We start from the raw sequence: 27,565 nt of genomic DNA on the forward strand, positions 1-27,565 counted from the left end.
ATTTTCAATATTTAACCAGTCTGTACACATTTGATCATGATATACTGTCCTTTTTATATACTGTTAGATTCAATTTGCTAATATTTTGTTAAAGATTTTTACATCTATATTTATTAGGTATATTGGTCAATAGCTTTCTTTTCTTTGATTTTCATGTCAGGGTAATGCTGACCTCAAACAATAAGGTGGAAGGTGTTCCTTTCCTATTTTCTGAAAATGTTAGTGTAAGATGTATCCTTAAAGATACGATAGAATTAATCAGTGAAGCTATCTGGGCCTGGAGTTTTCTTTGTGGGAAAAGTTTTAACTACAAATTTCTTTAATAGAAACAGTAATATTTTTCTATTTTCTATTCCTTCTTCAGTCACTTTATATAACATGTATTTCAAAGTATTTGTTCATTTCATCCAATTCGTCAAAATTATAGGCGTCAAGTTGTTCCTAATACTGCCTTAATTCCTTTTTTTCTCTCACAGTAAAGTTGCAGTGATAGTAGAGAGACTGCCCATGTACTCCTCACCCAATTTCTGTTTCCCATATCTCACATTACCATGACCCATGTCGAAACTAAGAAACTGACACTGGTATATTATTATTAACTGAACTCCACACCATATTGTGATTTCACCAGGTTTTCCATGAGTGTGTCTTTTCTAACCTAGGATCCAATTCAGAATTCCACACTATATTTTATTGTCATGTCCCTTTAGTCTCCTCTGGTCTGTGACAGTTTCCCAGTCTTTCCTATGTTTTTATGACCTTGAGAGTTTATTTACTTACTTTGTTCTGGACTGTGCAGCATGTGGGATTTTAGTTCCACCTGCAGTAGAAGTACAGAGTCTTAACCACTAGACTGCCAGGCAAGTCCCTGGCCTTGATAGTTTTGAGAAGTACCTGATAGAAGGTCCCTCAATTTGAGTTTATCTGAAGGTTTTGTCATGATTTGACTGGGTTTTTAGAAAGAATATCACAAAGGTGACGTATCCTCTTCATCACATCATATCAAAGTTACACAATATTCACATGACATCACTTGGTTAAGGTAGTTTCTGCCATTTCTCCACTAAAGTTCTCTTGTTCCCTTCACATACTTTAGTTTTTGAAAGTGAGTCACTAAGTCCAGCCCACACTTAAATGTGTAAGTGTGTGCGTGTGGGCAGGGGTGGGGTGGGGAGATGGAGATTAAACTCTTTCTTCTAAACAGGATAGTATCTACAGATATTATTTAGAAATATTCTATAAGGGAGATTTGTCTCTTCTCCCCTACCAATTCTCCTCATTAGTGTTTGTATGGTATATCTTCTCTATCCTTTTACTTTTCATCTATCTGACTCTATATTTACAGTGGAATTCTCACAGATAGCATATAATTGAGTCTCTTAAAGAGTAATTTAATATCTTCCAATAAGTGGATTATTTAGACCATGCACATTTAATGTAATAATCAGTTAAGGTTGGATAAGTCTATCATCTTGCTAACTTTTCTATTTGCTCCATCTGTGTTTGGTTCCTTTATTTACCCCCGACCCTCACCAAATCTTTTGGATCTTCATATTATTGGCTTATTAGCTATATTTCACTGTTTCATTTTTTTTCCTTAGTGGCTCCTCTAAGGTTTACAATACACATTTTAAGAGTATACTTTCAAATAATATTATACCACTTTATATAGAATTTAAGAACCTTAGCACAGTATACTTCCATTCTCTACCTGTCCTTTATGCTACTGAGTTCATATATTTTACTTTCATGTATAGCACATAATACACAGATATTATTTACTTTAAATATTCAATTATCTTTTTTAGAAATTAAAAGTGAGAAAAGAGTCTCTTCCATTTACTCACATATTTACTACTTCTGGCACTCTTCACTCCTCACTGTCCAAGTTGCTCTATGGCATCATTACTCTCCCATGTGAAGAGCCTCCTTTAACGTGTCTTACAGTGCAGGTCTGCTGACAATGACTTCTCTCACTTTTATTTGTCTGAAGAAGCTTTAAATTTTGCCTTTATTTTAGACGGATATTTTCACTGGATATAGATTTTGAGGTTGACAAGCATTTTCTTCGTTACTTCAAAAATGTCATTCCATTCTCTTCTGGCTCATGTTGTTTCTTACAAGAAGTCTTCTGTCATCAATTCTTTCTTTTATATAATGTATCTTTTTTCTTTAGCTAATGTTAAACTTTTCTTTGTATCACTTGTTATCATGATACACTTTTGTGTGGTTTTGTTTGAGTCTATTAGGCTCAAGATTCATTGAGCTTCCCGAAACTCTGAGTTTACTGTTTTCATTAAAATAGGAAAAAAAAATGGCCATAATCTCATTAAATATTTTTTTCTGTCCCTCTCCTCCTTCCTCTCCTTCTGGTTCTCTAATTACACACGTTAGTCCTCTTGATATTACACTAAAGGCTCCTCGAGGTTCTCTTTACTTTCTATGCTTTTTCAGTCTTTTCCTTTCTATGCTTCATAATGGATAGTTTTTATTGCTATGTCTTCAAGTTCATTGATCACTTATGCTTGAGTGTCTAATATCCTTTTAATCCTATTAATGAAAATTTTATTTCAGGTTATTATATTTTTCACCTCTAGATATTCCCTTTCATTCTTTTTATATCTTCCATTTCTCTCCTAATTCAGTTCAAGTCTTTCTTTAAATTCATGAGCATACTTATAACTTTTATAATGTCTGCCTTAAGGTTCTCATCTGCTAATTCCATCATATCTGTCATTTTTTAAGTTTGTTTCTATTAACTATATTTTGTCTTGGTTATATATTACATCATTTCCGATTCTCAATATGTCTAGTATTTTTTGATAGGATGCTAGATACTGTGAATGTTACATTGTTGGGTGTTAAATTTTTAGTCTCTTTTAAAAGTGGGCTGCTAAGTCGCTTCAGTCGTGTCCGACTCTGTGCAACCCCATAGATAGGCAGCCCACCAGGCTCCCCCGTCCCTGGGATTCTCCAGGCAAGAACACTGGAGTGGGTTGCCATTGCCTTCTCCAATGCATGAAAGTGAAAACTGAAAGTGAAGTCTCTCAGTCGTTTCCGACTCTTCGCGATCCCATGGACTGCAGCCTGCCAGGCTCCTCCATCCATGGGATTTTCCAGGCAAGAATACTGGAGTGGGATGCCATCGCCTTGTTTTGACAGGTTCATTTTCCTGTATATCAGGTTGATCCTGATAAGTTTTAAAAAGAAACGGTTTTATTTAAAACTTTTTACTGAAGTTTAACATACATATAGACAAAAGTACACACATCACTCATGTCCTGCTTGATAAATTCTTGGTCATGTACCTGGCACTCAGATCAAAACCCAGCACATTACCAGCATCATTCAAGCCCTCTCTTATGCTCCTCAGGGCTTGATTTTTAAGCTACACGAGGGCAGGGCTAAAATTACCTTTATTCTAGAGCTAATTTAGACTACTCCACCAGGGCATAGCCTCTGGGGTCTCTAATGATTGCCTGAGTGATCAACAAGCTCTCCTTACTTTGGTTGGCTAGAGCCTGAATGACTCCTACTCTGTGGAAGCTCCCCTCTACACATGGGCAGATCTGTCTACAGCAGATGAGCCAAGAGGACTCAGTTTAGATTTTTTTGCTGAGTAGCTCCCTTGTATCTGGTACTCCGACCCACAAATTTAAACCACCTCCCCCTCAAACTCAGATGTCTAACCCCTTGATTCAGCAAGACTGTTGTGCTTCACTGGGGAGTCCCCTCTAGCAACAGAGTTTAGAAAATGCTTCAAGGCAGAAAGCCACGAGGACCAGAGTCTTCATCTCAATTGCTTCCTTTCTCTCAGGGATTATATTCCTGCACTGCCTGTTGTCCAATATGTGAAAACAGTTGTTTTCATATTTGCCCAGAGTTTTATTTGTAAATGGAGGGAGGAGAAATTCAGTTCCAATTATTCCATCATGGCTAGAAGCAGAACAAAGGCCTCTTTTAATAAAATTTCCAGCATGGATGCCATGTTTTGCAAGATTTCATCTACCAAAATAACCCAATCCATATGTCCCTTCCATCCTTCCATCTATCTATTCAGTGGCTGCTACATCCCTCAGAAACAAAGATGAATAAAACTTGATTCCTGCCCTCAAAGAACTCACAATTAAAAGGGAAAGCCAGAAATGTATATTGCTGGCTGGTAAGTGTAATTTTATAAGTAATACAGGGGCTTCTGAGAACAAAGAGAAAGGTACAGTCAAATCTACTTAGAGAGGTCAGAGAAGGTTTTTACAGTCTTACATTTAGCCCAAGTCTTATAAAATGAATAGAGATTGACAGATGGAACAGAACATTCGGGACAAAAGAAACTGTATGCAAAATATAAAGTAATGAAACAACATGTAAACTTGGGAGAATTATTAATTCCAAACACCTATAACATAGAGTTTGAAGCAGGGAGAGGAAAGAGCTAAAGTTATGGGGAAAAAAATGGGAGGATCGTATCAAAAAGGAGGGCCTTGCATACCATGCTGACCATCATTCACATCCATAATTCATCATCACTGACTCCACCTACAGAACTTTATACATATTATGTTCATTACATTTAATTCTCACAACCACCTTATAAGGAAATTAAGCCTCAGAGAGCTTACATAATTTTGTCCAAGATCATATGATAAGTAAGTGAAGAAGCCAGAATCTAAACAAAGGTCTATCTTATTCCAAAACCAACAAAAGAAACTTGCCTTTTAAATCTATAGGAACTGGGAATTATAGAAGGATTATTTTTATTTTCAGAAGTTGTTTTTTGTTCTTAAAACTGTGTTCATTGATGAAATGGTTTTTAGTTGGAGGAAATAAAGTTAAATTTATGTTTTAGAAAGGGCTCTCTGGTACAAGAGTAACAAGGGCTGGCATCTGAAGAACCAGTTCCGAGGCTGCTCCAAACAGTGCGGGAGAGGAATAAGAGCTTGGATTAGGTGGTGTTTAGGATGGATGGCGAAGACAATTTGAGAAACTTTAAGAAGCACAATCTGCCAGATGCAGTAAACAAGCAGCTTTGACAAAAGGGGAAATGGTTAGGTCAACTGGACGTATTGAATCATTGAAAGGACACAGTTCTGTACCACGCGCAGAGGACAAAGGTGTGCTGGATGAGATTTCTCCCTCTCAAGGACTTGACAGCTCACACAGCCTCAAGGAAGGCAAGCACCTTTCAACACTAGATGGTGGGGACATCACGAGTGCCCAGTGCTTCAGTCCTAACTGCTACTGGCTCTGCTGCCATAGGCCCAGCATCCAGATCTGAGACTTGGAGGGCAAGGTCATTGCAGGTGAACTGAAACAAGAAGTTATCAGTACCAGTGGCAAAGCACAGTCACCCCAATAGCGCTGTATGCTGGCTTTGTATGCTGATGGCCAAACTCTGTTGGCTGCGGCAGACAATCTGGAACAAGTATGGCAGGTGACCATCAACACCCACTACAAACAGCTTTAAAAACAATAAAACTCGTTTTCTCATTAAAAAAAAAAATCAAATCTTTGAGTCAGATCTATGAATCCCACTGAATCACAGTAACTACTGTATGGATCACTCACGACTATATTGGAATCTTTGATGAGTCTGGAGCCCCATTCTGGAAACCACTGCTGTAGGACCCTTCACAATCCACCTTGTAAATGGGAGGTCCTTTTCATGCAGGCTGAGGAGTGTTAGGATAAGGAGGGAACCAACCGTCTTCTAACTCCGCCTGTACTTACTGACAGTGATCTTATTAAAGACAAATGCGGGTACCGTTTATCACACACTGACAACATGTGAACGTGGCGCCAAGCACCTGGTGAACACCACATCTCACTCACTTGCCACGACAATCTAACCATAGGCCTAGTACTCCTCTTTCAAGGATGGGAACCTGAAGCTCAGCAAGAGGAAACGACTTGCTCATAGCTGTTCTTTTGATCAGGAACCAAAGATTTGGTTCCCTGATCATTCAAAAGGCATCTTGGAATGTGGCATCTTCAGGAGGCTTCTGTTACCCTCCCCCTGGGCAATTCTGTGTCTGATTCTTATTTTCTTTTGGCCTCTAATATGCTATACCTTGAGATATATGTAATTTACATGTTTGTTTCCCCTAGTGGAATATGCTCTTTGAAGGAAAGGACTAGATCTGCTTTGTCTTTGCTATTCGAAGTGCAGCACCGGGTCAGGGCACCGCCTGTGGCACAGTTGGTCCACTCCATGGTTTCTGAGCCGTCAGTCACTCATCCCCAGCTGCCTCGGGCTCTCAGCCATTCCTCGTACCTCAAATACCCCAGGTTTACGTTCTACATTTGCTCAGCAACTACAAGGTCCATACCTAAGACATCCATGACTTAAAGAGAGAACTTTTCCACTGAAAGGGAAGTGGAATAGAAACCTCAAATTCCTTGGATCAAAAGAACTCAAATTACAGCCAAGAGGTCCAAAGACACCAACCACATACCCTGTCCTGATCAACTGCAGACCTCACAGGGCTGGCATTTTCATCTTTCCTACGCTGTCATCTCTCTCTGCCTCAGAGGCGGGCCATGTACACAGAGTGGAGGCAGCATGGGCGGGGCGTCATCCATACTAGGCTCCGACCACAGCTCTGCCCTCACCAGCCTTATGGCTGGTGGCAAGACATGCGCCCCTCGAGCATCTTTTCTCCCGCACCTACTCCATGGAGCTAGGATGCCAACTGAATGAGACCCCAGATGCAGAGGCACCTAGAGGGGCACTGGGGCCGGTAGCTCTGGAGTGACAGAACTGGGTTCACTTCTGTGGCTCCCCTTCTTTTTAGCTCTGTGGGTAAAGTGAGGATGAGACAAATACCTTCCAAGAGGTGTGAAGCGTAAATGGAAGGTCAGTGATGAGTGTTTAGCATGTAAAAGTCAGTGAATTGTACCACTGTTCAACTATGGTACAAGTAACTCATCCTTACAAATGACCCCCCAAAACCTTGCAGCGAGTTAAGAGCAGAGTCTGAAACCCTGCTGCCAACCAACCATTCATCAACAAGCAGCAACCTCTCCCGGGCAGCTAACCCCCAAGGGCCACTGGGACTCCTGGCAGTGATGCAGGGCAGTGCCCACTGGCCACCACGCAAACCCAGACCTGCATAGTGCACACAGTTAGGAGCACCCACCCCTTCCAGTCTGGAAGCCAGCATGACTCTATACACTTTCTCTCAAGCAGAGTCATGGACACTAAACCACAAACATTAGAACTGTACTTCTGAGGGGACCCCAATCCTCCTCATTTGTATGAATGATGGGGCAGACTGGGTCTACTTCGAAAAGCCACACATAAGGCAGCTCTGAGGTATATGGTCAGGTGTCAGTGTGGCAAATGTGGCAGCCAGTTGCTTTCCCCTAAATAGGCACACCTTCTGTCTAGTCCTGAGGTAACTAAGAAAAAACAGATTTAGGGCACGTGGAGCCACATTCAGAACACCGGCAGCAGATACTCTGCCACATGGGAAATGGCTGGGTTTGACGATGGCACAAGAAAAAAATGTAGGCTTGAAGTGCCCCAAATTGCTCACACTGAAGCCCTTCTGCCTGCCTTTGGTGGGGTTACCTGGGGAGGTTGTTCTGTTCTCTAGACACGGCAGTGGCAATGGGGATGGCAAGACCCCCTAACTCCCCAGGAAGAGAGGCTGTCTAGACCCTAGGGTCACTTCAGGTGAGGGTTATGAGAGCAATACAAAACTGAAAAAGTGAACCACCTCCCAACTTCCTTCACTGAGACAAAGGTTCCAGAGGTCATAACAGAAAGCAACTGTGGTTCCTAGGCCACAGGAAAACCACAGCAGTCTCGACCTCTTCTCCTCCCCAAACGCATGTTCATGGCCACTGCAGGAGCTCCCGGGAGTCAGAACTCAAGAGCTCATTACCCACCACATCATTTGGGAGGCTCTGGAGGTCATCAAAGGGGGTTTCCAGGGTGTTGGTGTCCACATTCAGGATCACGACATCATCCAGGGCCATGCTTCTGACTTTCTGCAAGTAAAAGAAAAAATCCAGAAGAGAAAATCATCGAACTGCCATGAAGACACAGACATTTCCCTGGCTTCCTCAGGGAAAAGGGAGTGAGGAGGAAGAGTGACATCTGACAAAGTGTACTGTGTGGCAGGTGCAATGCCAAGCAGTTGACATGTGAGGCCATCTAATTATCAGAAAAACTCCGTGAGTTTCTACGGTTATCCCCAACCCCCAGGAGCGAAAAGGGTTTCAGAGACTAAGCTAGATGCCCTGGGTCACACAGCTAGGGGGACAGATCTTTACACCCCAACATTATTTTTTTCCCCTATATTTTCAAGTTAAAATAAAAAAGAAGAAGCTGAAGTCTAAAGCTCTGGCTCCAGGAACTCAGATATACAGTTAGCTCTTATTATAGTCTCATTCCATCCATCTCTTCTCATTTACCAAAGATTACTTGGCCATCTCTCTCAGATCTTGGCATTCTTGGGTATGGAATATGTTGTACAACCTAGTGTTAACATATTAACATTTCTCTTAAACATTAAGTAGAAAGGTCATACTTTCAATTTGGTTCCATTTTGCACAAAAATCCAGTGAATCATGGATCTCAGGTTCTGGCCATAACCCATTCTTCTACTGGTATAACAACAAGAAGGGTAAGGGAGGCTTGTGCCTACCAGGTGTTCATATTTGGTGAGAGGATGAAGGGACTGTCTGCAGAAATGAAGAGCCTACCAGCCGGCAGTAACTCTCCATGGTTTGTAGAAGTGTAAGCCTATGAGTAAGCTAGTTTTCAATCACATTATTTACCCACTGCTAGAATCCACCTCTACTTCCCCTCACCTGCTTCCTACTGTCAATCTCCTTCAATCTTCTTACCCCATTATATATCAAAGCTCATTTCTTTAGAGTCTGTAACTTTCATTTTGTCCTGATTAAGTAGAAAGACCCTGTAATTTGTGGTCCAAATTGGGACACTTGTGGATATGAAAGAGTATATTATATCAGGGCAGCAGCGTAAGATGAGCTATGTGGTCACCCTATGTAGAAGGGGTCAGTTTCATCATCAGCCGACCTCTGTGCTACTGGGTATGACTGTGCAGGTGTGCACTGCCCAGCACGCCCCGCTAGCCAAGCTGAGGATGAGATCTGCCAACCCACAAGCTTGCTGACAGGCATCAGTTGAAGGCGGGGGTAGGTGCTGGTGGAGGGAGAGAGGAGATGCCCTTTCCTAATTCATCCCAGAGCACTGTATGGGTTAGTGATGGAGCTGGATGTCCCAATGGCTGCTAAAGCCTATGTTTGCTAATGCCCTGGAAAAGGACAACAATTACAGTGTAATAGATGCTCACATGTTCTATGCTTTACTTACTAATTTTTTATCAATCCCTGCAAAGTGTACCCTATTATCTTCATGTTTGGTAACTTGAGGAAAATGAGGTTCAGAGAGGTGAGGTGAGTGGCAGAGGTAACGCAGCAGTGGCCACCTACACAGCCTGTGCTCTTGCACGGCACTTAAGCCTCCTTATTCTCAGACACCCCCAGAGAAACCAAATTCTGCCATGCTTGTTGCTCTGAGCCCTAGCACCCCTTGGCCTGCCTGCCTCCCCCTGTTGGGGTGTGGGTTCCCTCAGGGGCTCATCAGTTTGGTTCAGCACTGCATAATAACCAGCACTCAACAAAATGATTGGCACCTGGTAAGCACTCGTTAATATTGGTTGATGTTTGTTGCCTCAAATCCCAGCCTCGAAGACAGACTTTGGTACCTAAGTAAACATTTTGAGATTTTTCTCAGCAGGAGGATGGAGCCATGCTGGTCAGAAGCCTCCTAGAGTTGAAACAATACTCCCAGAGGGCAGGGTCCTGGAACTCTTCCACTCAACAAGACCAGCAGCCTCAAATTTCGTCCGCTGTTGACTTCTTCAGGGGCTAGTCCACAAACCTATCAATCATTTCATACATTTACTAAATGCTTCCTGTGGGTGGAGAGCCACAGGGGAGGGACAAGATTGCCTACTTAGAGGTTTATTTTTTCTTCCAAACCCCAAAGCTCATATTAACTGACTGCTTTATTCACAGGGTAAAAAGCTAGCAGCAAGCAACATTGATAACTAGTATTTTACAAAGCACAATCCCATTTTACAGTTGAGAACATTAAGACTCATGAGGAACTGTCCGGAGCTCCTTAGCTGCCTTACTTTGCAATCTAACTGGTTAAATACTTAGCAGTGCACAAGCAGGGAGTGACAAAAACAGCCTCAGTCAGAACCTTTTTCACTTACATCACATTTTAGAGCTCACAAAGCACTTGCTCACAGATTCTTTCATTCTCAGCAGTAGCTGGAGATGAGGGGTCACCATTTTATAGATGAGAAACTGAGCCTTAGAGAGGTGAAGGGGCTTGCTCAAGGTTATATGGTTACTAATTGGCCCCTTCATCTGTAAAATCAAGAAGGTAACTGTGACTATCCCTCTTAGCCCTCTTCCTTGTGGACTGCTGTGAGGACTGGAGGTGGTGTGCGCACAGCACTGGGCACACAGTAGCCTTATAGTAGGTTTTATTATTGCTATTATAATATACACATCAGCCACGACCCCAGTTTGGAAACTATAGTGGCAATGACCTAAGGGCAAAAATCCTCTGGTCCCTTCTGGTAACTGCTGGGCTCTCACTTCAAAGGCAGAGACCCTGGCACTGGACACAGAAAGGGAGAAGGGGTCATGGGGGGCTCCAGAACTTAGCCAGGGACTCCAGGCTGCTGCACCCCACAATCACTAATTTTGCCTCATCTGACCTCCAAAGAGCTCCAGAGAGCCCCAAACAGATGGGGGCAAGAGGCCTGGCCACTGGAGAGAAGCCTGGGCTGAAAGGCCCAGCGACAAGGCTGTTGATACTGGACCAGGATCGGGTGTTGTTTCTGCGTTCCCAGTGGGGCCCCGCAGCACAGACCAGCCCTTGTAGGCTCTCCATGGCTGGGCTGGAGCAGGCTTTTGATTTCTTCCCACTCCTGGCTGGAGGACTTGCTGCTTAAGCTGTGTGGAGTGTTTACTTTTTGAACAATGGCAGTAGGCTGAAGAAGAGGAAAAAACCTGGCCCTTTTTTCTGACTTAGCAGGCCAGGGTCCCCTTAGTAACCAAAATGCTTGTGCACCAGGCTCCAGGAGGAGCTGGGTCGGCACAGTTTCCTCTCATAGGACAATGCTGCCCTCCTGGTGGCAAGGCCTCTTCCAAAGGGGCTGGCATGGACTCAAGGGCCTTCCTGAAGCTCATGTTCCCAAGGAAAGAATCGGAGGCCAGCTTGGCCGGATGGTGCCCTATCCTTGAAAGGCTCAAGGAAACAAGAGGAAAAAAGGCAAAAAACAAAACAAAACCCACAAAACCTCTTAAGCTGGGGGGTGGGGTGGGTAGTGCTGATGGAGAAGGAAACTGGGCCATTACTGTATGCCTGCCTTTAACCCTGACTATGCTATGAGGGCGATATCAAAGGAGGAGGCTCAGAGAGGTCAAAGAAACTGGTCCAAATCACACAGATAAGGAGTGACAGAGCTGACTTTTAAACTCAGAATGACTCTTTCTGAAGACGTCCTCAAATCAGCTGCTCAGACTTCAGAACAAGTATCTACATAGGGCATGCAGCTACACCAGCACGCTCAGGGCTTGCTTCCTCTTATGCAAAAGGACCCTTGTCTTTTGTATCATAAAAATTACGTAGGTAAAATGTATATATATGGCTGAGTCCCTTTGCTATTCACCTGAAACTATCACAGCACTGTTAAGCACCTACATCCCAATACAAAACAAAAAGTGAACAAAATACATATGTTTAAAAAAAATTGGAAAGACAAAGAAGTTCAAAGAAGAAAACTGTGGTTACCCTAATCCTCCCCTTGGAGATAACATTTTGGTGTATTTCCTTCCATAACTCTCTGTCCCAATACCTCCTTTTAAAACCACAGTTGAAGCAATTCATAATGTTTCTTTCTGATTTTCTCATTTATTACAATATAAGCAATATTTCACTTCATTAAAAGCTTTGTGAAGATCATTGCTAATTGCTACAAAATGTTCCACTTCCTAGAAACAAACCCAATCAAGCCCCTTTTATTGACTATTTCCAGTTTTTAAGAAAATATTATAAATATTGTTGAGAAATCTGTAGGCATGAAGCCTATGCTTTAGGATGGATTCCTCGAAGTGGAATTTCCTTTCCACTTCTTAAAGAGTGTCCCTCTCAAATTCAACTTTGAGAGAGATATCTTTACTTCCAATTATTTTAAAGTCATTTTATCCACAGCTTGTGTTTCCTACTCTAAGTGAAGAAAAATCAGCAAAGACACGAGCAGATGTCAAAATAGTCCTCCAAAAACCCTACCCAATTAAAACACTTACTAGTACCACAGCACACCGAGACAGCTCTCCGGTAGCTCGTCCCACCAACACATTCCCTCTCTTTTTAGTTACAACATATGCCAAAGCTCCTGCCAGCTGCAAACCCTCCCCCCACCAGACTCTATAGGCTTTTTCTCAGAATGAAAAAAAAAAAAAAAAAGATACTGACATGCACACCGGCTTTCCAAATGGCATTTCTTGCACAGAGAAACACACAAAAATGGCATCTTCCCATAAATACTGTTAATCAAAAATGTCTTTCTCTTTATGTTTTGTCACAGAAATCTGACCTGTTTTTCAGGACAAGAAAGGGGAAAAAAAAAATCACAGCATGCGAGGTGGTCAGGGGAACCTGAGCAGACACAGATTCAGCCTCATAAATTCTCCAGCTTTTAGATGGGGATCATGGTAGTACCCACCTCACAGAGTTCTCGTGAGGATTAGATAAGCAAATGTACATAGAGTTAGCAAGATTCCTAGGACGTCCACCGAGGAATTCAGCCAACAGTGGCTCTCCTGCCTGTCACCTCTTCCTCTTGGAGCCTCAGCGAAGCCTGGTTAACCTTACCCCAGAGGGCTTGAGGGAGCAGCAGTTTGCCTTTCCTCATGTGAGCCTGTGGTTTACTCCCACAACCAGAATAATACATCCATCTAGAGTATTAATCCAGGCATTTGATCCCTTCTCTGGTGTGTGGGCTTCTTGGGGCCACCAAAACAGATCTCTGAACTTTCGGCTCCTACCCCAGTATCTGGCCCACAGCAGGCAGTTTCTGAATGAACACATGAATGAAGGAGAGGCAGCAGAGCCTAGACATGAGGAGCACGGGATCCGAAGCCAGTGTGTCTGAGCTCTCACTCAGCGCCACCACTCGCCAGCTGTGTAAACTTGCACATTTCACTTCACCTCTCTGCACCTCAGTTTTCTCCTCTATAAACAGTGCCTACATCTCACACTTGTGATGAGGATCAAATGGGCTAACATTTCTAAAGCACTTAGACTAATGACAGGCACATGAGAAGCTCAAGACAAAATGAAATGTAAATTAAATGGTCTTTTGAGGGTGATGAAAATATTCTATATCTTTATTGGTAGTATATAAAACTCAGAATTCATTGAATTGTACACTTTAAATGGGTCATTTGTTGTGCATAAGTTATAACACAATGAGTTGATAAACACATTAATGCTTTGTCCAGAATATAGAATAAAACCACAATGCTACTGCTGCTGCTGCTAAGTCACTTCAGTCATGTCCGACTCTGTGCAACCCCATAGACGGAAACCCACCAGGCACCCCAGTCCCTGGGATTCTCCAGGCAAGAACACCGGAGTGGGTTGCCATTTCCGTCTCCAATGCATGAAAGTGAAAAGTGAAAGTGAAGTTGCTCAGTCGAGTCTGACTCTCAGCGACCCCATGGACTGCAGCCTACCAGGCTCCTCCATCCATGGGATTTTCCAGGCAAAAGTACTGGAGTGGGGTGCCATTGCCTTCTCTGAAAACCACAATAGACCAGGAAAAATAACAACGTATGAATGATGGTGACCAAACGCCACATGAAAAGGTAATTCTGTCCCGAGCTACCAACAATGTACATTCTGATTTGCAGCTGTGTTTGGCTCCCAGTCTCCTTCCTTTTTTTGTGTAGCCTAGGATTTTTAAAACTTTTTTTCTACTCATACCCTCCTAGGATAAATATAGAGTCCAATGCCCCTGATATTCTTCCCGACACAAAAGTGGGGTCCACTTGAGAACCACTCTACCTTCAGTGGATCTTCTCTAGTCGAGATTTCACTGAACCTTACTTTCTAAAGTTGATTGTGTGAAAACAATGGGTCCTCCCCAAGGCCGGCTAAAATATAAAGTATCAGCTGCACTTGTTCAAACCACAGCAATCTTCCACACAGATAGGGATGACCCTGTTTATCTAGGGAGGGCATTGGGCAGCGAGGGACAAAAGGCAGGACTTAGAATCAGGTCATAAAATGAAAAGCAAGGATTTGCACTGGTGAGGTAATGCAGAGGATCCAAAGAATGGTCAAGAGCATGTGCTGCTTCCCTGGTGATGAAGGTGGGGGCTGGAGGTGGAGCAAAGAAGCTGGTTCTAGACCTTGATGAGCAGGGGCCCAGGTCCATCTCTGCTGCCTCAGCTGAGCACTGGGGTCCTTAACTTGGATGGAGGCTGTGGGGAGGGTGGGTCGGTGAGGTGGCATGTATGGAATTCATGAGCCAGGGAATGGTCAATCTTTTCTGCTGTCCTTCCACCAGGACCATCATCAGGGCAGAGCTACGTCTTCTTTATCTTTGCAACTCCAGTGCCCAGGATGGTGCCTGACATAGGGCAATTGCTGATTAACCGAAGAATGAGTGAAATACTGTGGCTGGGCCCACTCTACTGGGAGGCAGGCCTGGTACAGATGTCAGTGTGAGCCCCAGTGGACAATGTAAGCTCAATATGAGTCTGCACAGGAAGTGTGATGGGAATAGCAACAATAATAATAAACAATAATAGACAATAACAATAAACATGTAAAATCATTACAACTAATTCATGTAGAATTAATTCACAGTTGACAAAGAAAGTAAGATAGGCATTACCATGGTAGCTAAGATGTGGGTTCTAGAATGAGACAGCCAGCTTCAAGTCTTGCCTCTGCAACTGCGTACCTTCAGTTCTTTACTGAGTCTCAGTTTTCTCATCTATAAAATGGGGATAATACTACCTACTCTCCAGCAGTGTGTGGTGGTTTAAGGGGGATACTGTGCTGTGCTGTGCTTAGTTGCTCAGTCGTGTCTGACTCTGTGCGACCCCATGGACTGTAGTCTGCCAGGCTCCTCTGTCCATGGGGATTCTCCAGGCAGGGATACTGGAGTGGGTTGCCATGCCCTCCTCCAGGGCATCTTCCCAACCCAGGGACTGAACCCAGATCTCCTGCATTGTAGGTGGATTCTTTACCATCTGAACCACCAGGAAAGCCCCTTGTGGGATAATACATGTAAAGAATTTAACACAGCATCTGGATGCAATAAGTGCAATAAATGGAAGGCTCTCAAAAGCAAGTTTCTATCCTTGCAATTTGAAAGTAAGACTAGAATTCCAAGACTGTATGACTGTGAACAACTGATTTTCAGACCAAAGGAAAAGGCCAATGACTCCACTACTATGATTTTAAGCCATTAAAAACCACTCCAACCTATTGTTCTTTTCCTGGCCATGTCTTCTTTCCCTGAGGACATGAGCATATTCTCTGGAGCCTGAATTGCCCAAGTCCAAGTCCCAACTCCACCAGTTCTTGGGCAAACCCTTTAACCTCCCTGTGCCTCAGTTTCCTCATAAGTCTGATGAGATTAAAATAGTCCTGACACCCAGGACAATCATTACCCTTGGGTCAGAGGGAGAATGACTACAAGGGGGTACAAGAGGGGCTTCGGGGGTTCGTAGTTGATCTGGTGGTACTTTAAAATAGCTGCTTTAAGATAACTCACCTTGCTCTACACTTCAGATGAGTGTACACCTCCTATAAATCTCATACTTGAGCAAAATGTTTACAAAAAGCAAATAATATAGACTTCACTGGATTGTTGTGGTGGTTAAATGCGTTAATATACGTATAGTACCTATAATAGTGTCTGGCATATAATAAGCACTGGGTATTGCCTATTGTTACTATGAAAGCAGTACAGTAATAATTCTACAAATAAAAAGGATGCAATATAGACTATATGTCACTGTCAGAAAATTTGTTTGCAAAGGTAGACCCCTCCTAGACACCTATGGCTTTTTCAGTCAGCCCTGTCCCCTCTCCAGTGAGGAGAAAAGCAACAATATTATTGGGTACCTCCCAAGAGACCTGTGCAGTCCTGAGTCAGCCTGCTTTGGGAGAGTAACAGGACTGAGTAGGGGTCAGATTGGACTTTGGGTTTAACCTTCTTTAATTCCTACTTACAGGACCTACAGCAGGTTATTTAAATGTAGTTGAACCTCAGTTTCTTTCTCTATAAAATGGGGCCCTGACCATGTGCTACACAGGATTGTGACAGGATTAAGTAAAAAGGAAAAAAAAAAAAAAAAAGAAACATTTATTTTATACCTATGTGACCAAGTTCCCATCTGCCTAGGATGCTGGTCTTGGCTACAGGCAGGCCTTCTCCCTGCTGGAGGGACCCCTGAGGCTTGTAAGCAGTCTCCTCTCTGATGGCTGAACCAGCGACTGAGACAGCACCTCTGACACCAGCATCTAGACCACCAAGCAAAGGGGACAGGTCTAGACTGACTTCCTGCAAAAACACTTTGCTTCAAGAGGATGCATCCATCCTCTTAAATCAGAGCATTATCAAGCCCACAAAGTGCTTTGCTTTGGCACTGTGTGGAAAATCCAGTATTCGTTTCTCTTTGAGAAAGGCACAACTGATATGGCTCCTGGCATTGCAGTTTATGTCTCACTTAGGTATAACTTCTCGGCAGCTTTCTTTCCTTTTTTAAGTTCTGAAAGGTACGGAATATGGTTAAAACTAAACCAAAATCTGCATCTTAATAGTTCACCAATCTAAACTTTATCCTAAACAACTACTGCTGGACTTCACACCGTCACCTCTTAAAGGCTGGTTACGTGGGGGCTGAGGCAGAGCTAACTTTACAGGGGCCTGCACAGAAACAGGGACTGTGTTAACTCTGCATCCATCAGATGACTGACTCCCAGAACAACAAAAAGAGCTCCTAGGTGATGTGTTCCTCCTGTGGCCCGACCCTTACATGTACCATTTAATGCAATCCTCATGACACCCTGTGGAGAAGGCACAGTGGTAAAGAATTTGCCCACCAGTGCAGGAGACGCATGGGACGCGGTTCAATCCCTGGATCAGGAAGATCTCTGGAGTAGAAAATGGCAACCCACTCCAGTATTCTTGCTGGAAAATTCCATGGGCAGAGGAGACTGGCGGGCTACAGTCCAAGGGGTCACAAAGAGTCAGAAACGACTGAGCGTGCACACTGCCTCATGACACGCTTGTGCGGAAATAAGGAAATGCAGGGTCAGAGAGGCAAAATAATTTGTCTAAAGCCCACGGCTTAGCAGCAGCGGAGATAACACCAAACTCAGATGAACATCAAAAACTCTGTATTACCCAGTGTATCTTGCTAACTGCTCTGAGGGCAACTGTAATTTAACAGATGTTTGTCAGGGACACACAAGAGGAATCAAGCAGCTTGATGGCTGGTCCAGACACCGTTAAAATTTTCAAGGGAAAGAGTTTGCTATGGAATACTGTACCCATTTGGATGGATAAGGACACTGAGGCTAAAGAGATTAATAGTTTGCTCATGTTCTCCCAAATAGCGTTTGTCAGAGAAAGGATCTGAATTTGGGTTCTCCATGCCAGTATTCCTTCCACTATACAGTCCATATCAAATGTACTCAAATACATGCGCATGTATATGAGAACATAACAAAGAACAGCATGGGGAGCTGCTGGCCTCCTAGGAGGAGGGGAAAGAGAAATTAGAGGGAAAGTGGAAAGGACAGGAAGAGGAAAGGCAAATATTCAGGTATTCTAAATTCTCTATTCCCTCCTGAAATCTCAGATACACGTGGAGAGAAGAGCGACATTTTCCTTCCCTTCCTCTGGCCCCAAAGGTCACTGAGCTGCCAAGCAGTTGATAAACGTAGTGGTTTTTCCTTTGGAGCCAGGAGTCACTGATTTGCTCCTTCCTGCTCCACAAAATTAAAAATCTGAGTCCAGCAGTTCAGAGGACCCCTGAAAACACTGCTGGAATTTCCCAGGGTGCTTTAAACAGAAACAGAAACTTGGCAGGGGAGGGAAGTGTGGAAGCACCTCACAGCTCAGGCCAAATCCTCTCCTCACAAGGTAATAAGCACTGATTCTCATTAAAAAAATTCAAGAGATTTTTCAACCCAAGTCAGCAAAGGGGCTATTTCTCCAATGGGCTTTTCCTCCTTTTCTGACCATCCATCCATTGGACATTCATTCATTCACCCATTCATTCACACATTTGGTTAGTCATGTCAACCCAATGCATGACTAAAAGGTGATCTCTAAACTCAAGAGGTTCCCAGCCTACTTGTGTTGGGGTGTGGGGGAGAGGGAGTAAACTATAATCAATAAGCCTAAGAAAAGGCACAGTCATAGGAGGTAGAAAAGACCTCACTTTGGTGAAATATCTCCATTCACACAGAGCCTGCCCAGCTGCCTCCTCAGGACGGTCATGGGCTACGGCTGCAGACTCTCAAGGTTGGTATCCTCGCTCACTCACTCACCAGCCAGGCAGCGTTTTTGGGCAAGGCCCTTTTCCTCCTCCAGCAACAATTTCCTTATCTGTGAGACTGGGACTTGATGCTCACCTTCGGGATTGTTAAAAGAAGTCATGGTAGGGCATGAGCTTCATAGAGGGCCAGCCACATAGCAGAAGCTCAGTCAGTGCTGACCCGCCTCCTTCTAAGACTTTGGTTTCGCCAGCTCTGTGGCTCACTTTAGAAGTCCACCCAACACAGCACCACCACCCCACCTTTCCTCTGTTCCACCAGAATGGAGGCGTGAGTCCACGTACATCTATGACACAGCTGAGGTTTTACCCCAAACGGAAACACCCTTCCTACTGCTAGAGACTCAGTTTCCTCATTTGTAAAAAGAGGACGAGGAAGGTATCAACACCGTTCACCTCCACTGCAAAATGCAAACAAGAGATGAGGTGGAAGAGCGCCTGGAAAGACATGAAGATGGCCAAGACATGGATCACCATGGATTATCTTCATCCTGCAACACTCTGCTCTTCTACAAAATCTTCCTATTTCTGCTCCCACAGCAAGTGGCCTTCTCTGGTCCTAAGCAAGTATAGTGGGCAACACATATTTGGCTCCCCAATTAAAACTTGATTAGTGATGTTTCTAATTAATTCATGTGTACCTGTCACTTTTCCCTTAAAGTAACTCGTTTAACTATACTATATTTACATACAATGCAATACCACCACTGTCATCTATAAAATATTGTAGAGTTCGAAAACACTACATTTAAAAAAAATACATGATTTCATTTGATCCTCAAAGCAACCTCATGGAATAGGTATTATTATTCCCATCTCACAGAAGAGAAAAATGAAGCTCTTGTCCCAGGTCCTGAGAAATAGCAGAGCCAGGATTTGAGCTCTGGACTGCCAGTCCCCAAAGCCTGGTCCTCTTGTCCTCTCTGTGGGGCCTCCTCTCCTTCTCTAGTTTACCAAATACTGAGGACATTCACATAGGTCACATATTTCTTTTGTAACCTCCATGGATATATTTATCAGAGGCTAGATATATAATAAAAAACAGAACCAAAAAGCAGGGCCAGTATCATTTTTCTTTGTACACACTAAAACACTTCACACAACAAAATAATTTGGTTTGAATTCTTGTCCTACTAATCATTAGCTGTATGACTCTGGATGAGTTACTTAACCTTTCTGTGCCCAAATTTCATCATCTGTAAAGCAAAGCCATTACCTCTAAAGCACAGATGTGTGAAAATTAAATAATGAGCGTAATGCATCCAGCAGTATTTCAAAACTAGTATCCATCCAATTTGAAATGATGAAACTTAAATTTAAGAGTTTCACTTGGGGTTTAAGGGGATGATGATTCCCTAGCCCCAAAATGGTTTGGGGTCACTGTTTCAGAGAAGAGGGCCCTCTTTCCTCCCACACAACTGCCACTTGCCATCATTCATTCATCACTAACCACAGCAAACCTGGACTCCCATCTCCACCTGCCTTTTATTTGAAATGTCAATTTTTAAAGAGTGGAGAGGTTGGAAACCCAATTTAACAAGCATGCTGAAACATTGTTTATTGCCCCCATAAACATGGCTTAGTGAGAATTACGGACTTAATCAGAGTGAACTTATCTCCCGGTGAAAAGGAACACTTTAAATTTCAGAAATGGCACCTTCACTGTGAAAATCTCTTAACTTTTCAAACAAACGACAGGGGGTCTTAAACATATGGGCAGTAAAGGGGCAGCCATTACTGTGATTTGTCTTGCCCAAGAGCCAAGGAGCCCTAAAGGTCCATAACAACTTTAAGATCTAGGAAAAATATTTGGAAAATCATATTCAGGAGACATGTCTCTAAAAACACCCGAAAGGTCTGCCAAGTGGGAAGTAATATCAGTAGAGTTGCTTGGGGTTGCCAAAAGAAAGGACCCTGTCGTCATTAGAACAGGGGCTATTTAATAAACAGAAGCACTGAGAAAGCTCACCTTTCCTCCTGTGTGTAAGATTAACCATTTAGCAATAGGCAATATTTTGGGACCAGCTTATCACAAGAGAGGTGCTACATAAATCCCAAAGGCTGCTAAACGGTTTGTGTGATTTTTTTCTTTTTAAAAAACATTTTCAGAGGATGAGGTCCTGTGAACCCCAGCTTCCTCATTTGAGGCTTAAGACTGCTCTGATCATTCCGGAAAAGGTTTTCATAAAGATGCCCCATTTTGCACAGAATGTATCAGCCTGGCTGCCAGAGGCAGGAAAGGCAACAGATATAAAATTTTATTATTTCAATGCCCCAGTAGCAGCCAGGAGGACTTAATGAAATCGCCAAGATTTACAATCTGAAATAGCTATTGCACAGACAGATATGGTTAAGGGAGCTGTGCCCTCTGACCTTTCAACCCTTTGATCCTCACACAGCAGGTGGCCTGGAGCCCCCTCCTGGGCATCTTCCCGCTCTTCCGACACTGCTGAACCTTGATGTGCAATAAGTCTGACCCTACACAGGTGACTCTCACAGTGCTTATCACCAGCAGCTGCTGCTAATGGAACAACCCGAACCACTTGGCCTCGAGACTCTAACTTCAAGATGCTGGGAGAGGGATCTGCTGTGCTGCGTCCAAATGGTGCTGAAATGATGCCCGATAGTTCAGCCCCAAGTCCAGTTGCTCGGAAATGCTTAACGATGTCATTACCAAAAACTGTCCTAGAAATGAAACTCTGATCTCCTTCAATCCATACTTTGAGTTTAAAAAAAAAATCACAAATCTCAAAAAAAAAAAAAAAAAAAAAATCAACCCCGAAGTCCCAAATGCATCTCTCAGAACTTCCCTAAAACCATGTGCAGCAAATTTATACCAATGAAAATCAAAACAATTTTTGGAAACCTAAAATTGACTGTTTTCAGTTCCATGAAATTTCATTTAAAAAACCCCATATGCCAAAATGTCCAAATTCTCTTATTTTTAAAAATTGGGATGACTTCCAAAATCATAGCTATCTTTTTCTTCCTTTTTTTTTCCTTCTAAAGCTAAGGATGGGTAATGTGCATATGTACTTATCAAGCTTCATAATTTAACCCATTCGGTCAGTACAAAATACTTTCAATGAAATGCTGAAGAGGCAGGATATAAATTTATTACGACTGCATCCTTTAAAACAATTGACTCCTAGGCACCAGGATTTAACAGATATTCTGTTTGGTTAAGAACGTGTCTAGGAGTCTAGGCAGGCCCAGTCTGCAGGTTTTCGTTTTTGTCAGATATTTGGGTTTATCGAAGAAAGGGTTTTAGGCAGGACAGAAAAAACATGCTGTGGGATGTTGATAATGTCCAACTTAAGAGCCACTGTTGATTATATTTAGGAAAAGCTCTGAGCCCATGCCTCTGTTTCTAAACAGACATAATACAGTGGCCTCATTCGTTACCTGCAAAGGCATGAGCTTAGGTCCTGAATGTCTGAACCCAATAAGCAAAAAAAAAAAAAAAAAAAAAAGCCCCACTTCTTTTGTAGTCTAACAGGCATATATTTTAAATGCTCAACTTTAAATTCATTTTGAAATCAGCTAAGAATCAGACTATATGTAGACAGAGGTTTACAGGCTTCAATTTTAGTCATACTTTCTTCTATAGATAAGTTTAAGTTTAGTAGAGAGAGCAGTTTAATGGAGAAATTGGTTTAGTAGGGGGAAAAGAAGGTAGAGTTATTATATTACAGTGTGACCACTCTGTACAAAATTATTATTAAGCCCTCTTCTTCAGAGATGCCCACTGGAAATGCTTTATTAATAATAGCAGCTACCTTTGAGTGAGGGTCTACTAATGTGCATGGAACTTCAGCCGTATTATTTCTAACTGTCATCATTTTAAGGCAGGTGACCCCGTTTTGCAGATGAAGATGTTATGGCATACATGCACAGATGCTCAGTGAGTTGCCCAAGCAGGACAAATAGTGGAGCTGGGATTCAAACTCCTGTCACTGGTCACTGCCTGTCTCCTAAAACCCTTGGTCCACCCACATTTTTCCCAACAAAAGCAAAACAAGGACAAACAAAACAATATGCAATAATTCTTGCATAAAATGCCAGATTTCAGCTTGCTTACACATTTCCATGGTCCATTTAAAGGCCTTCTGAATCAATTATTTTAGGTCATTAAGGGGAAGTTTAATTTGGTTGACAAACACCCCTACTGTGGTGACCTCACATATCAGCAACAAATGTCTGATGGTCACAAACCTGTACCGTGAGTCTGCTGAGCATGGTGTTAAACAAAACCACATGTGCTCTGATTCCAAGTGGGATTTGACTAGGCCGACCAAGGGTACTGCTCTTCAATCATCATATGCTGGTCTCTAAGCACCCATGATGGCCCTGCCCCTAATCACTTGCAAGGAGTTTATGAAAAGAAGTCACCAGTCCCACGTGGCTGTGTTCGGTTGAGAGTGCCTTTAAGCTAACGAAATTTAGAAAAAGTCACTCAGTAAAAAGTACAAAATGAGGCTGAAAAAGAGGGCAGAGCCAACCTTAGGTAGATGTCTCAGCTTATTTTAAAGAAAATTTACCAGTTCTACACAGACATATACTGATAATCACTTCCATTTATTTGGCGCCTACAACGTGTCAGGTACCAATTTTCTAATTTACTCCTCATTAAAAAGTTCCTATGAAGTGGAGAATCTACCCATTTTACAAGCAAGGAGTCTGAAGCTCAAAGAGGCACCTTTACATCCCCATCTGCAAAATAGGAGCACCCCTCTCAAAGGTGTGACAATTAAAAATTACATGGCTCAAGTGCCATGCATATTAGTAGAACATCATTCAATGGGTGATATTATTATTATTAAATATTTTCAATAGGCATCTCTTCAGAGGATAACATAATAGTAGTTTTGTACAAAGTGGTCAAACTCAAACTGTGTTTCCTTCTGCTAACCTGATTTCTCCTTTAAACAAAGGAGCATGTTTAAAGTCGCCTAGTAGCAATGGAGCTAGAATTTGAATCCAGGTCTCCATAACTCTAGAGGCCAAGAATTCTTTCTACTCTGTTCCATAGCTTCCTGCATGCTGCTCTTTATCTTAATCTGATAGAAATTTGGTTAAGTTCTTTTAGTAACAATTTAGAAACTTAGGTTTTCTTTGAAGTCAGTTTCAACATTGCTAAATCGACTGGCTAAGGGATGACAGGAAAGTTGGAAAACAAAAGCATCAATGATGGTTTTGCATTTTCTACTGGGATCCTCCCTAATAAATTACCCAGTTTTTCTGATCTATAACAGAGGGCTATGTCATCTCACAAGAGAACATTTCAGTCACAACAAATTAGACTGAAAATGTACTGACTGCAAGAGATACTTAAATCAGCCACAAGTACTTGTTCCCTTTGATTACATAAATTACTACTAGATTTAAGTTGCTTTATATTAACTAATTCCAAAATTAAGATAAGTGACATTTAAGAACCACACTCATTTTAAAAGCAGATGCCATGAGGAGGAGAGAGCTTCTAGAGGAAATTCATCAGGTGAAATCCAGAACATTCTTCAGGCTCTAATTTTGCTCTGAATGCTCTGGATGTGACAGATTCACATGTGATGATTTTGCTTGATAACAGCATGCTAAGGAAATTCTAGCAAGACCAAGCTACTGGCCAATTCTTTTTCTTTTTATATGATTAAGCAAGCATTAGGGATTCATTGATCTAAACTTTGCCTCTTATTTTTATAGTACTCACTATGAGGAATAATGTTTGGTAGAGTTTTTTAGAAAAAGCTCTTCACATCCATTATATCAATTAGTTCTCACAACTCTCTGAGATGGATAATATGATCTTAATTTCACTAATGAGAGAATGGAGATTGGAGAGGCTAAGTAACCAGCTCTAGTCACAAGTGTACTCAGAGCTTTCCTCTGGAGAAATACGAGGCTGGCAAACGTCACCCCTCCTTTCCCCTCGCCACAATCTCCAGCACGCGGCCTGGAGGCCTCCCTGAGAGGGAGAAGCTCAGGCAAAGGTGAGAGTCTGTATGCCCAGGGCTGGGGTAATCTACACAGCCTCATCCAGGGGCTCTGGGGTTTGACAAGTCCATCAGAGCAGAGAAACTGGATGCAAATTATTTTCTCTCTCTGAGCCTCAGCTTCCCCGTTTGCAAATACGGATATTTCCTCCTTGGCAGAGAGATTCTTAGGATGTGCAGAAGTGAGAACAGGTGGAGCACCCAGCACTGTGTGTGGTGTCGAGAAAGACACAAAAGATGGTAGCTCCTTCCCAATGGGAGGGCCTCTCCCTTTCTTGCTAAAGCTCTTTCCATGAGCCTATGACTGGAATTACCAGGTGGAATTTTTCAGGCAAATATCACCTTTTTATAAAGCAGGGCTATGACTACTCATCACTAACAAACAGATCTCACATGCAGTTTCTCAATTCTTGTGAGGACAGATGCACAACCACCACCTATACCTGCATATAGTTATGGCCCAGAGTTTCTGCATGAATCACAATATTAACAAGGGAAAACTATATCCGACTACTGTCTACCTGTGGAGTCCTATGATAAAGCAAAACGGTACATGGTAAACAAGAAATATTCTTCTAACACTCAGCATGAAACTTTTAAAAAATAAACATTAAAAAAATGAACAAAGGATTAAAGACTTCCTATGCCAGAGAAAAATGAAAAGAAAAAACTAGTTAAAATGGTGCCAATTCAGTTGACAGATATTCAAGTTCTCTGCGAGGTAAAGGGGGATAAAAGTTATTTTTCCTTGTCTGTAAATAAGTAAATCCTGTTATTTTGTGTGAAAGCTTCACAGTTAAACCACTACAGACACAGACAAATACCAGATCTGGGTCCTAGCAATCAAGAAGAGGCATTTCAGATGTGGACTGGGATGCTGTCCATGGAGTGGTGGCTCAGTGCTGTCCCAAGCACTCAGTGCATTTGCAAAACCAGGCTTCCATGTGCTCCAGCTAAACCTTCCCACATAAAAGATGGTGAGGAAGAGAGGTAAGCTGTGGGCTGGGCCTGTCTCCTTGTGCCCACATCACATGTGTCTTGAAATTGCATTAGTGGGAGAGGTAGGAAGAGGCCTTATGAACTTGGTACCTGGGTGTCACTCTCCCTGTTCCTACCACCTGGAACTAGTACTTAGTATACATCCTAAATTTATCCTCTCAAATTTGAGCTGTAGAAAAATTATCTAATTCATAGAAAGTAGTTGGAAACACAGAGGAAACAAAAATCTAGTAAAAAATGTGCTTAAAACTGCAAAGAAAGTCTTCACTACGAACATCTCTATCATGGTTCAGAAGCCTGGGTTTGGGACAATAACATCTGAATTTTATATATATGGTTACTTAAGAATTACCTTGATCTTTACAAATATCACTCTACTTTATTAACTTGGTTAAGCCATTTCCAAACATTTTATATGGAAGGACCGTGGTTCAAAGAGCCCAGGAGGAGGCAGCCTGACCATGTCCCTCCCCTATTTACACCCTTCAATGGCTCCCCATTGCCCTATAAAGTTGAGACTCTTTAACACGGCTTACAAGGCCCTGGATGGCCTGGCCCTGGCCTGCCTCCCTCAGTAATCCTCTCCCTACTTCAGCTCCATGCTCCTGCCAGACAATGAACTGTTCAGACCTCCTGGGAAATGCCATGGTCTACACTGTAAATCTTTGTAGATGATGCTCCCTGTCCCCTTGGTGGAAGACAAATTTATCTGCTCAGTTTCCATTCAGGCATTCCTTTCCTCTGAGAAGCAGAGCCCTCAAGGCTCAGTTTGCTGTCTTTAGCACAGCCTACAGCTTCTCAAACTCCCTCCATTTACTTTCTCCTTGTCTGCATCTGTTCCAGACAAAACTCTGCAGGCACAGAGTGTGTCACACTCACCATTTTATATAGAACCCCTAGTGCAATACAACGCCTAGTACACATCAGGCTCTCCAAACATTTCTATAGAAGGGGGTGCGTACCATGTACCGACCACAGGCCATACACTGGGATACGCTGGACATACATGGAACTCATTTCTTTAATCTTTACCACACTCTTAAAAGATGGGTCCTAAGGTCAGGAAGCAACAGTTAAAACTGGATATGGAACAACAGACTGGTTCCAAATAGGAAAAGGATTATGTCAAGGCTGTATATTGTCACCCTGCTTATTTAACTTCTATGCAGAGTACATCATGAGAAATGCTGGGCTGGAAGAAGCACAAGCTGGAATCAAGATTGCCAGGAGAAATATCAATCACCTCAGATATGCAGATGACACCACCCTCATGGCAGAAAGTGAAGAGGAACTAAAGAGCCTCTTGATGAAAGTGAAAGAGGAGAGTGGAAAAATTGGCTTAAAGCTCAACGTTCAGAAAACTAAGATCATGGCATCTGGTCCCATCACTTCATGGGAAATAGTCTGACACAGTGGAAACAGTGTCAGACTTTATTTTTCTGGGCTCCACAATCACTGCAGATGGTGACTGCAGCCATGAAATTAAAAGATGCTGACTCCTTGGAAGGAAAGTTATGACCAACCTAGAAAGCATATTAAAAAGCAGAGACATTACTTTGCCAACAAAGGTCCGTCTAGTCAAGGCTATGGTTTTTCCAGTGGTCATATATGGATGTGAGAGTTGGGACCGTGAAGAAAGCTGAGCGCCGAAGAATTGATGCTTTTGAACTGCGGTGTTGGAGAAGACTCTTGAGAGTCCCTTGGACTGCAAGGAGATCCAACCTGTCCATTCTAAAGGAGACCAGTCCTGGGTGTTCTTTGGAAGGACTGATGCTAAAGCTGAAACTCCAATACTTTGGCTCCCTCAGGCGAAGAGTTGACTCATTGGAAAACACTCTGATGCTGGAAGGGATTGAGGGCAGGAGGAGAAGGGGACGACAGAGGATGAGATGGCTGGATGGCATCACCGACTCAATGGACATGAGTTTGGG

At 42.7% G+C, this 27,565-nt stretch overlaps 1 protein-coding gene across 9 annotated transcripts in view; it reads right to left on the reverse strand.

Moving 5' to 3' along the window:
* The window catches only part of DENND1A (DENN domain containing 1A), a 527,315-nt gene that overhangs the window by 174,346 nt on the left and 325,404 nt on the right, over window positions 1-27,565 (reverse strand). For all 9 annotated transcript variants that reach the window (XM_044926324.2, XM_044926331.2, XM_044926328.2 and 6 more), the window contains one exon: window positions 7,891-7,992. In XM_044926324.2, the coding sequence (XP_044782259.1) occupies window positions 7,891-7,992 (102 nt within the window). The remainder of the gene's footprint in view (window positions 1-7,890; window positions 7,993-27,565) is intronic.

This window comes from Bubalus bubalis, chromosome 12, assembly GCF_019923935.1.
Source record: "Bubalus bubalis isolate 160015118507 breed Murrah chromosome 12, NDDB_SH_1, whole genome shotgun sequence".
NCBI lineage: Eukaryota > Metazoa > Chordata > Mammalia > Artiodactyla > Bovidae > Bubalus > Bubalus bubalis.